This window comes from Apis florea, unplaced genomic scaffold, assembly GCF_048593485.1.
Source record: "Apis florea isolate Af1SG1 unplaced genomic scaffold, ASM4859348v1 contig_2411_pilon, whole genome shotgun sequence".
In the NCBI taxonomy this organism is placed as follows: Eukaryota; Metazoa; Arthropoda; class Insecta; order Hymenoptera; family Apidae; genus Apis; species Apis florea.
Genome location: NW_028256580.1, coordinates 1,970,329 through 1,983,076, shown reverse-complemented (window position 1 = coordinate 1,983,076; position 12,748 = coordinate 1,970,329). Strand labels below are relative to the sequence as shown.

Here is a 12,748-nt window from a genome sequence, read left to right as displayed (position 1 = left end):
GGTATATAAATTCTATTAATAGAATTACAAGGTGTAACTGTACATCAATTTACGAGATTAATTATGATAATATGATTATTACTTTAAATCATGCCTTAATATTAAATATATATTGTAATTTCTCTTCTTTTCTAATTAATGATAAAGAGTAATTCAATTTTTCCGAAATTTTTATTATATTATTATTATATTTTTTTTTTTTTAATAAAAATTCTTATATAACTAAAAATATTAGTATTGATAGTTTTTAGGTTTTTCAAAGTAATTTATAAATTTATAATTAAATAATAATAAAATAAATTTAGAATTATGAAAAAAAAATAATTCAGCATTTAATCATTTTTAAATTTAATTAAATTTACACCCATATAAAAGGTATAACGTAGCAAATAAATTACATATATAAATTGACTATGCAGTTACATTTACTGCATGCACCAATGTAACTGTATAAAAGACTATAATTATGCATTTTTGATCGTTTCTTGTTAAAGAGTAATAAAATATTTTTCTCTTTCTAGTTAATAATTGAACACTTTTCCGTCTAGTGTAATGTAGTATATTGAATATCATAATATTCTTATTACTCTACATGTAATGCTATTTTGAAACAGCTTCTCTTCTGCATTTTTCTGTAATTTTTTACAGATATATTAATCTATAAGAAATTGCACATACAGATATAAATATTTTATAAATATACTTCTAAAAATTTAGAAATTAATAAAATAATTATAGGTCACAATGTAGCAGTGGAAGATAAAAGATTAAAATGTAAACCATAGTTTAATATATATGTATAACTATCTTTAATACTTAATATTGTTAATACATGTGCCTAAAATAATCACATAAAATGGGATATATCTCAGCTATATTCTATATCCTTTTTTTTTTTTTTTGCATTATTTTAAAGTACCGTTTTAAACGTTGTATGCAAGAGAATTATCCATTAAAAAAAATGCCTTTAGAATTAAACATTTGCATCGCAATTTTATTACTTCGCGAGAAGAGAATGATGTTTCGCCGTAAACGAGTTCAGAAGTAATAAAATAAAAAAGAACACCTTTAGAATAAATTAGAACACTTAGGCAGTAAGATTATTAAATCGCCAAACAGCTTTTATGTGATACCAGAAAAATTATTTTTCATAAAAGAAATTATTTTGAAAAAATGAGCTTTAAATGATAAAATATTTTAAACAACTTAACAACTTCAAGTTAAGTTAGGAGGGATAATTTCTAACAAATTAAATATGGCACATGGTTAATCAATCGGATAAACTTAAGATTCGATTCATTTTGATTTAAATTTTTTTTTTTTTATGTTTCTACATATTCAAAGTTTAAACTTAAACAAAATCAAATCTTCAAATTCAACTTTTCAAATTTTGTGTTCTTTCGTACCGTTTCAATTGGACGTAACTTATTATTAAAATCAACGGAAAGTGACCATTAAAACATGATCGTGTCATTTGATTATTTTTTGTACTCTAATTGAACGAATCTGGCAGCAGCGTAGTTAAATACAAAAAAATATTGCTTCAATCCTTCTAATAATATTGTATAAGAATCATTAAAGTCTCTTCTTGAAGACTGACTACAAATAGAATATAATAGATACACTATTATTTGCTATTATATGCATCGTTGATTGTGAAGAATTTTATTATTATATTTGTACTGAACCTCGTCTTCGACTTTCAAATTTAAAGTTCGGTGGGAGTGTACGATATTTAACCGGGCAAAGTATCGGAGGAGGAAAAAAAACGAACGCTCATCGTTCTTCGTTTGTCAGCATTTACAAATCTTGCCGATAATAATATCGACTTCGGTTTCATATGGACGTCGTGGTATGATGATCTGCTCCGTTCTGCGTCTGTGCATTATGTGGCAACGAAGCAAGCTCGTTCCTGCTTAAATAATTCACAATTCCTGCCCCGAGAGAATCGCCTACCACGTTTACTGTTGTTCTACAACGATCTCTGAGAATCCAAAGATTCAAACAAATAGATTAATAAATATATATTTTTTTAAAAGCGAGCATATAATAATGGGAATGCTTACAATAACCAATCAACAGCAATGACAAGGAATACGTCTTCGGACGGTAGGCGAACTGTATCCAGTACCATTACCATCGTAACCAGACCTGCCTGTGGAATTCCAGCTGCTCCGATACTTGCCGCAGTCGCTGTGATACTGAACAAAGACTTTAATATAAAATGCAATGCTTCCTAATTAAACAAACAAATTTGAATCTTCGCCTTTTCTTCTAATTCCCATTACCTGATTGCCACCAACTGTCCAAAACTAAGACTAACTTGACGCACTTGCGCGATGAAAATCGCGGCCACGGCTTCGTATAAAGCTGTGCCATCCATATTGATAGTGGCGCCGATCGGCAAGACGAATCTAGTAATTCGTGGATCGACGTTGTTTCCCTCTTCCAGACAATTAATAGCGACTGGAAGAGTAGCGGAGCTTGAGGACGTACCAAACGCTGTGACCAACGCTTGGGCCAAATTGGATATGTATACGTATGGATTTCTCTTCGTTATTAGAAAATATAGTAGAGGAAGAACGATGAAGCCGTGTATCAACAGGCCTATCAACACGGTGAGAAAGTACATTCCCAGTTGGGAAACTATTTCGTCCAACGATTGCATTTCCGTGATTTTTGCGGCTACTAGAAACAGTACACCAACAGGCGACAACCTGAAGAGTGAAATTTCATTATCAATGAATAAAGAATTGTAAAAAAATTCTATATTCTCTATCGAGATTGATGATGACTATTATTCGAAAATTAGAATATTGCGCGAAAGATTGGAGGTTAGGATACCTTTAATAAGAAAAAATTTTCATCAAATGTGAATTTACCAAATCACCCAATGAGTGATCATCATCATCGCGCCAGACAAGGACTCGAAGAATACGAGCAACGGTTTTCCTTGCTCTTCCATTTTTCCCAACGTTATACCAAGCACCGTGGCGAAAACGACGAGACCCATTATGTTGGTTCCTGACACGCTTTTCGACACTGGCTTCCACTCGTCCATATTATCTGCTTCAACGAAGGATATACATTGATATTACATTGCTGTAATTTTCATTGCACAACATTTCTTTTCTTTTCTTTTCTTTTCTTTTTTTTTCTTTTTTTTTTTTTTTTTTTTTTTTCTTATGAAATGTATATAAGATTTTTTTAAAAAAGATTTTGGACCTGATGTACTGTTTTCCGGTTTCTGCATTTCCGTTTTATGTTGAGAGATACATGCCTCTACTAAATTCGGGGGAAACATGTTCCGAATCAAGTCCATCAACGTATCGATAGTCGAGACATTTTGAGACCGTTCTTTTGTCCTTATGTCAGGATTATTTCCCACACCCGGCTGGATAGTGATTACCAAAATGATACCTGAAATCGTTATATATCGACAAAAAATGATCTATTTTTATCTTTTACTTTTTTTTTTTAGAAAATAAGCGGAAAGATCTTTCCGATCTTGACCGACCTAGTACAACAGCGCTAATGGTGGTGACCATGTAATACACTATAGCACGAACACCAATTTTCCCGCTCAATGATAGATCAAGGGATCCGATTGCCGAGACCAGGCTGGATATGATAAGCGGTAAAATCAAACTCTTCAGCATTCTTAGAAACAGATCTCCTATGTAGTTGATGTACATGATCTCGCGCGGCGTCCATCCTTGAGTTCGCAGGCTTCTCAAGATAATACCGAGGACCACACCGCCGAATACACCGGTCACAGTCAATATCGTCAACGAGTTGTGCTTGAGGCACGATCGAACCTTCTCTTGCCTGGTTTGCGGCCTCTTGTTTGGCTCCTGAGGGTAATACGAGGTTCGTTCGGTAATTTTGCATTGTGTGTCCGATCCTGACAGCGGTGACCTAAAAATAACACGCACACACATACACACATATAATATATATGGTATGGGAAAAAAAGAACGTTTTTCTAATTTTTAAAAGTATTCGTTTATCATATATGCAAAGGAAGATATGCGAAGGAAAATAAAGGTAAATAAAGTAACGATTAGCTCTTCTGGGATCGGAAAATGTAGATTTTTTTTACTATTACATCATGTACAAAATGTACAAGATGAATTGCAAATGAAGCGGTTGTCGCAAACACGTGACGTTTAGCATAGAATGTTGGATGGACGAGGTCTCACGATGCAAGTAAATTATCAATGGAAAAAAAGAAAAAAGAAAAATTGTCAGACGAGAAGCCACCGAAAGGAGATGATTCGCTTTTTCAAGGGGTTAATTACGAGAGTTAATCCCTTAACGGTGTTAACGAGTTTGATAATTTGGTCGGTTTGACTAGTTGATGACAATCGACTCGGCTGTTAGAAAGGAAAAAAATAGAACGGAATTGCGTTATATTTTCTGGAAAGAAATAATAGTGATTAAATCACCCGACTCTTTTTCACTTTTTGCGTTGTATGCATTTATTTTGAAAACATTTTTATCTTAACTTGTGATACTTTTCTGACTTGCGATATTATATTTATGGGTTTTTTTAAAACGCATATACACATATAGTCGCAGTTCGTTTTCCACACAAGATGTATCAATTTCCATATGCGAACGTGCTGGCATTGACTACACTGTGTGAAAGTGAAGAGATGAATTTTATACGTGTATTCAATTCTATGAGTGTATTAAAATTAAGAAGCATGCGTGTTTGGTTGGAATTTTATATTATACAGAAAATATTGAATTGTCCTGAATGTGATATTGTTATAATATCGATTCTTTTTGGAAAATGTTTCTTAACAATATTAACTCACAATTGATTAAGTAATTGATTGTAAGTTGAGAAGTTGCCAAACATTACATAAACACAAGTTCTTCCAGTTGCTTATATTACACAAGTTATTTAAGTCACTTGTTTAAGCCAAGTTACATAGTTGTATAGATTATATAAATTGAATCATTTGAGCTATTTAAAGTTGCTCTCCTCAGTCTTAAGTATGAGATATTTGCATATTTAAAATGTAAAATAGATTGATTATAATAATCAATCGATATTTAATATTCTTGGTATTAACAGATCCTATGAATAATCTATATGAAACAACAATTGTGCAACGTAACTTTTTATGGAGTTTCAAGACACGTGAAAGACTGAAGGCCATAAATGATTAATATTGTCTATTAATAAATATATATATTAGGCAGATAATAAATAACGTTTATGAAAATAAACATTCAATGTAACATGGTACGTATATTTACAAAATTCTGATTTTTCTTTTTTTTTTTATTTGTTATCAAGAAGTAATAATGCATATAAGATTTCATTTTTCATAAACTTTAAAATTTAAATGGGGGAAAAAAATTCTTCCCACTTCTTTCTTTCTCTAAAATATATCATAATTTGTCGAAATTAATCTTTGAAACTTTTTATATTTGATTGATTTTCAATAAACGTTATTTACCAATCGTAATTAGTAGAACACCGAGCGTTTAAAGGTACGTGCATGGCGAGTGTACAGGAAAGCACGATGATTGGCAATGATTTCTCCTTGCTGTGTTATTATATCCCCGCACACGTTTCGCTCCGTCTTAATTCAAGCATGCGCGAGTAACGTTTGATTCTAATCGAATTAAATAATCAGTCAACTTGTCTGACACGCGAAATTACATATTACTTAAATATTTAATGAAACACGAGAAATGAAAAGTAATAAAAATCTATACATTCAATCGACCTAAACTTATTCATTCCTTTTTTTTTCCCATTTTATCTCAAGCTTATTTTTCTTTGCGTTATTCTCTCGATTCAGTCGAATTTTTTTTTTTTTATAATCCAAAAGAATATTTTAACTCGTTACACATTAACTCTTTCAGATGATGAAAGTCTTTCGATTCGAAGACTAATTTCTATCTCGAGATCTCTCGAGTTTTCACATAACAACATAGCAACGTGGACAACATTAAACAGCGACACGCGATCCCCTTTATGTACAGTAACTGCGAAAACTCGCGCTCGGCTCGCCTCGACCCGAATATTGTTCCCGTTTGTTTCGCGAATCGGAAACAAAGCAAAGAGCGTCGATATATTTATCGTGATCTCGGGCCAAGGGGTCGGTAATCTTCGTTTTGATTTGATTGAATCTTGGCGAACGACCTCGCGTTAAATAGGCCTCAAGAGAGCTGCTGATCACTCTTGAAAGTCTTTGTTGCTCGCTTGTCGATGACCTTGCCGGGCGTCGTCGTCCTTTCGGCTTCGTGCCTTCTAGCCTGCGTTACGAAATTTTCAAATGTCGAGGAGTTTCGCAGATTTTTTTACTACTAATGGTATTATTTCGATATTCTTTATTACTTTTTTCTTTCTTTCCTCGAATAATTAATAATTAATAATAATATTTTCAAAACGATGGTGGGTACGAAGATTCGTAAATTTGATCGAATAAAAGGTAACGTGGAGCATTTCTGGAGGAGATTGGCCGGAATTATACTTAACTGGCCCGGCAATTATCAAATTGTACTTTCACATTACGGGCTTCTCGAGCAATTCGGTCGGATCCTCTCCGACCTGCAAAATTCACGATTCATTCCTGTCATTCATTTGTGTTACGTATTCTTTACGTAACATTTAGGATAAATGGGAAAAAAAATGAAAATAAAGCAACAACAAAAAATCGAAAGGAACACTTTTTGAACGGGATATTCGTAATTCAAGAGATTTAAAAGAGATTCAACGCGGAGACACGATCTGTGTAAACCGCGCTATTCTGTTTCGCAAGTGTATCCTTTTACGCGAATTCATTAGCCGAACCGATGATGCAATCTGAATCACACCGAAGTAGAAACTTCATCCGCCTGTCAATGTCGTCTTGATGGGCCCGCGTCTTCTGCATATATATATATATATATATTTTTTAAATCGACGAATCCAACAACAGCAAACTCTGCGGAATGTTTGATTATATTAATTATATTAGCTCGTTCAAAATTAGAAATAGATCGAAATAACATTCGTCGGTTCGCGTAATTTCGATCGATTTACTTAGATAGATCCTAGAAGAAGCTGACGATCGATCGAAATCTGAAATTAAGCGTAGCGTAATCGAATAAAAAAAAAAAAGAAAATATACTCTACAATGAAAGAAAAAGATTCAAAGAATCTTGATGTTAAGAAGCAAAGGAACGGAGGCGATGGAGAAGGAAAGAAAAAAAAAAAAATTAGAGAAAGAAGAATCAGGACTAAAGCATACACTTACAGTTCAGTGGCGACTTCCATGATGCCTGTCTGGAGCGGTGGTGGTGGTGGTCTACGTTTGCTTGGTATTAATATTCCGACGAAATACGGTAGTAGTGACCGGCTCGCGCAGAGCGTCACTTCCGGTTAACCGGAAGCGGCTGCTGTGCAGTATCGCGCCCTGATGGGGAAGGCGGCGGCGGGGACGGGTCGAGAGGCTGGAAAGGGATCGACGAATTTGTCGATTGACGTTGATCTCTTGCTCGCCTCTAACTTCTTGGTTCCCGCATTCGAAGGAGAAGGGCGGAAAGAATAAGATTATTAGAAACAAGATTGAGCTAGGAGCATGATTTTGTTGTATTCTTCTTTCTTTTCGTTTCGTTCTTTTTCTTGAATCTTACAATTTGATGCGAAACGAATTTGATCAAACAATTATTCATCGTGCGATATTATTAATAATATTAAAGGATTATTATCAAAAGAAAGATTATTCAATCAATATCAATATCAAAAGAAGAATATCTATTTCTTTTTTCTTTTTTCTTTAGAGAGTTTATACACTTTCGAAGAGAACAATTTTTCTCGCGAGTATAACATAAACACCAATTAGGTAATGGGAGGGAGCAGGACCTTTCACTTCTTGACCGACTCTCTCTCTCTCTCTTTCTCGAGTCTCGCACTCGTGGAGAGAAGGGGTAAAGGCGCGCGCTTGCGCTCGAGAGTAAACACGCGGGGAGAAGTAATGTATCCGAAGCTATATGATTTTAATGAAACTGTACGCGCGTAGTTAGGTGCTCGCGTACCGGTTGAACGTCGATAGATATATAGTGGTCAGGTCAAGAGAGGATGTGTGCTGATAGAGCTTTCAATCTGTGCCACCTTGGGTGGTACGATTAGCTATGGCGATCCCCCTACGACGATCTCTTCCTGCCGTGCTGGCCTATCATCGTCAGATACATTGCAAATACGCGCAACTACGACCCCATCGGGAGCACCGGGTTACGCGTCTATTGTTTGTGCCTCTTCTCTCTCTCTCTCTCTCTCTCTCTCTCTCTCTCTCTTGTCTCTGTATCGCTTTACGTAGTATACATGTATATATATATATCTCTATCTATTTATCTATCTATTTATCTCTCTCTCCTCGAATCACCTTCCTCTGATCATATACCCCTTCCTTCCGACTTCCACAATAAAACTCCTCTTCCTCCGGCGTGTCTCTTTTCGTAATGGGATTAAATCGATGATGATGATGATGATGATAATAATGATGATGATGATGATGATGATGATAACGATGATGCTCGGGGATATCTTCGGGAATGAGCCGTGATACGAGGCTTCTTAAAGATTGATGATTCCTTTATCTGGAAATGAGATTGATCGATTTTTTTTATTTGATTATCTGAGATCAAAAAAAGCGTTTCGTACAGGATCACAAGTTTGCCTCTCTCTCTCTCTCTCTCTCTCTCTCTTGAAGATAAATATTGATTGTTGAGGAGAAAGAAACGAAAATGACTTGTTTTTTTTTTTTGATATCGAAAGAGGGAAGGAAGTGTGAGTACTCTTTAAAGAGATGGGTCAAGTTTATGATTGATCCCGCTCGAAGAATGCCAATTCGTAGCACACTTATGAGAATACTTTAAATTTTAAAACTCTTTTATGCAAAAGAGGTAAAACTTGGAACTGGAAATTTGATCCATTAGAATATTTCTATGTATAGTATAAATGAATGATGAAATTTGAATCTAGAAAGATGTTTGCGGAAAATATATTATCAAATTTTATAGTTTCTTTTTTTAATTTTTTCTAATTTTTTAACGTGAAAATACATTTTCTGAAATTTGTTTGATTCGCGAGATTTATATTTCTATTTTTTATTTATTAGTGCGTACAAGAATTAAGATTTATTGATATAGATGATGTTATATAATGATTATATCCCTGTGAAATTTTGAAGTAATCGAATAATTTGTTCTCGTATTGAAGAAAGAAGAAAAAGAGGAAAAAAATAGGGAATGAAAAGTGGCTTTTTTTTTTAATTATATAAAAAAAAAATAAGATAGATTAAACAATCACACATATATTTGTACAAATATATATATTCGTGATTAATCGTCGACGCAAATTCTTCACGTGATCATAATGTATATTATGTATATATTCATTATTCTGCATAATTTAACGCAAGAGAAACTAGAAAGAAAAGACTGCTAATTATGTTGTCTGAAAGACTTACTTAAATTTCAAGGTGAACCAACAATATGTAATATGTGAAGAGAATTCGAAAAAAAATTTTTTAATATACGCGAAGAGAATTCATATGTGGATTTTTTTTTTTTTTTTTTCCTTAAATTTTAGTATAATATTTTTCTATCCTAATAAAAAAAAATCAATGCTATCAATGTGAATTAATTAATTTTAACATGATACGGCTTCAAAATGTTGCACGATAATGTTCATTCATTTATACTATATAAAATATCCCCACAATCACAAATTACCGGCAATTTAATGAACTATAAAACCAGACCGTGACGCAATCAGCTGATGGTATACATATAGTTATGTGATCAAAATATATACGGAAACTTCAAATGTTTTTTGTGTATGTATTTTTTTTTAAATAATCATATATTAATCCCGATTGATGATTGATAAAGTCAATAATTAATTAATAATAACGGTATATATATAGATACATGAAATAAAGTAAATAATGTATATAAATTTTTAGGTTAAAATTATATATAACGATAAAAATGTTTCGAATCAAATTAATTTCTAAATACTTCTTAGATAGTAATTAATAATAATAATGATTTGATTGATTGAAATGGAAAGTTTTTATTATTGTATATTAAAATAAAAATGAAATATTTTTATTATTATATTATATTAACGTACACGTAAATGAAAAAAAAAAAAAATGAATGACTTTTACCGATATATTTAATCATACATTACCCTTCCCTCAATTATGCGCAATTATATCAGTAAATTATTCATCCGGCATAATATAAAGTTTATTATATAACAGTGTATTACAAATTATTACGCCAATTAGTAAAAATTTTAAAATTTTTACTTTTTTTTTTTTTTGTAGAATTTTAATTCTCATAAAAGAATTAAATTTCGTGTTTAAAACTTTAGACCGATTAGTCTTTCGCGCATGCGCAGTTAATTCTTCATCTCAAATATCCCTCAATAACCTTATCTAAAACCTTGCATTAAAAATGATTATTTCAAATGTTTTAAAAATAATATTATTCTTTTCTCGCGAATTTATTTAGAAAATTTATTTCGAATAATTTGTAACGATTATCAGCATTTATTTTCTTATATATCTTAAATCAACCAATTAGATACAATTGTAAGAACACTAATTTTCAATTTTGCACGAATATTATCAACAGTGCCACAAACGTTTATAATTCTCACTAAGTCATTTTCTTAGATGACGAATATTACGTGAAGTAAGTAATCAAGATTTTCTATGAAAGAAAAACAAATTAAAAAATAATTTTTATGATTATTAAAAATGATTCTTTATATTACACAATAAATCTGATAATATTGATTTCCATTAATTATACGAAAAAACTAGTAAAATTACATTTACTATCTTGATATCGATATAATAACAATCTCGAATATCGATTATCAATTTATTCATTTTGAATAATAATTTCGATATAATTTGAAAATAAGTGAAGATGGTTTGTAACAAAATTTTAATTAATACAAATTACAAATTACGTGAGTTAATATATGATTATTTTTTATCATAAATTTTATTTTTATTTTGTAAACAGATATCACAATTGTTGCAACATAATTAATGCAAAATATTAAATAAATCCAATATTACGTAATGATAAATGATGCAAATCGCTGTTCGATAGTCAAAAATAAGTTGCAAATAATAATTGTAGAATTTAATATGAAAATGTAACGAGCTTGAAAAAAAATACACATCTTCTTTCGCGAACTCAATATTATATCTATTTTTAATTATTTATCTTTGATTCTCATCTTTCAATAATGATTTCATTATTCCTTTTTTTTTTTTTTCAAATCAAATGTCGGCACTCCCGCTTTGTTTCGAAATATTATGTATGTTATAAATTATATTTTATAAAGAGATTTTTTTTAATAAATTTTAAAAATATATCGAAAAAAAATTTTCTATTAACTTCTTTGATAAATAAAGATATCACTAAAAAAAAAAAAACTCAATAAAAAAAAGATACAGCAGTTTATAGAGATATATAGAGATCATATTGTAACTTCTAATGTCTCATATTTTATGTTTGCAATAAAATTGAAAAAGATTTATGCAATGATACACTATACATAACATTACATAAAATTAATCTATGATTAAAATTTGCCAACTCGAATATATAGATAAAATGTATAAATAAGTGATAAATACTGCTCTTCGATTTTTATTTACTGTGGTTTTATCAATTGGTGAGAACATTTGGTGAGAAATATTGTATCAAAATTAAAATTTTGATTCTTACTTGTTCATACAGTGAAGTGCATACATACCAATATACAATCAGTTTGTAATTATATTACACAATTATAGAGTATTATTATAAATTTATCGAGATAACACTCATTATCTATTCATTTCATATTTATATTTTTTGCTATTGCATAATATTTGCAAATAAGAAAGATTGATAATAATAAATTAAATTTTTAATCAATGAACATAATTGAACATTTATGTTCAATTTAAATAACTTAATATTGGCATTATATATACATACAATAATATAGATTATATTTTTATATAATTTTCATATAAAGTATATCAAAGCAATGTAATACGTATATAAGTAAAATGTGTCTCGTATGTCTTTGTATATCATATAAAATATAAAAAAAAAATATAAATAATATCGTAATTTATAATTGACATTTTATATTTAATTGATATAAATAGTAAAGAATTATAGGAAATAAAAAGCAGTCTTCAATATTTGTTCACTTAACAATATCTTCTTTGTTTTTAAGTTATCGATATTAAGAATACGATATACATACTTTTAAATTTATAAACTAACTGAATTTATCTCTATATTTCACTATATACGCATTTGTCTTTAGAAATTATAATTTTCAAATTTTAAACAAGTGATGAACATTTTAATTTACTTTAGTTTAAATTTTTTTACCTGAAAACGAGGAGTATCGATGATTTATTTCGATTTCTATTCTTGAAACAAAACACTTCGCATGCACATTAAATAAGCACCGATTTTTCTCGTGGAAAAACGCGTAAACGAGTATCGTGAAAACTATATAAATATAAATTTTTCGTAGTTTTAGCTCGAGTTATAAAAAAAAAAGGAATGTGCAAACACTGCAATCCACTTCTTATATCGCGTTTTCGTGTATACCGTGCGATAACAGTCGCGAGACTGTGAACCAGAAGCATGTCATTTGAGCCAAATGTTCGAAAAGCGCGCGGGTGGTGGGGAAGTTAAAAGGAAG

At 30.9% G+C, this 12,748-nt stretch overlaps 1 protein-coding gene across 2 annotated transcripts; it reads right to left on the bottom strand.

Annotated features, from left to right (window-relative positions):
• Nucleotides 1-331: 331 nt before the first annotated feature.
• LOC100866840 (excitatory amino acid transporter 1) lies at nucleotides 332-12,680 on the bottom strand. Of its 2 annotated transcripts, none has more exons than XM_086905180.1 (8): nucleotides 12,430-12,680; nucleotides 7,263-7,513; nucleotides 3,518-3,918; nucleotides 3,226-3,420; nucleotides 2,883-3,066; nucleotides 2,289-2,717; nucleotides 2,067-2,201; nucleotides 332-1,984 (listed from the first exon to the last, which is right to left on the bottom strand). In XM_086905180.1, exons 2-8 carry the CDS (start codon nucleotides 7,280-7,282, stop codon nucleotides 1,837-1,839), a joined length of 1,512 nt encoding a protein of 503 aa, XP_086761306.1. In that variant the 5' UTR covers nucleotides 7,283-7,513; nucleotides 12,430-12,680; the 3' UTR covers nucleotides 332-1,836. The 2 variants fall into 2 exon arrangements, with proteins under 2 accessions (XP_086761306.1, XP_086761305.1); XM_086905179.1 differs by having other exon boundaries at nucleotides 7,263-7,516; nucleotides 12,430-12,677.
• Between the last annotated feature and the right edge of the window lie 68 nt (nucleotides 12,681-12,748).

Excerpts from the sequence above, each read along its gene's own strand:
- LOC100866840 (XM_086905180.1), bottom strand. The coding sequence starts at position 7,282 with ATGGAAGTCGCCACTGAACT. Across the intron at positions 3,421-3,517 it reads CATTAGCGCTGTTGTACTAG|GTATCATTTTGGTAATCACT; the intron begins GTCGGTCAAGAT and ends TAACGATTTCAG. Across the intron at positions 1,985-2,066 it reads ATTGCTGTTGATTGGTTATT|AGATCGTTGTAGAACAACAG; the intron begins GTAAGCATTCCC and ends TTGGATTCTCAG.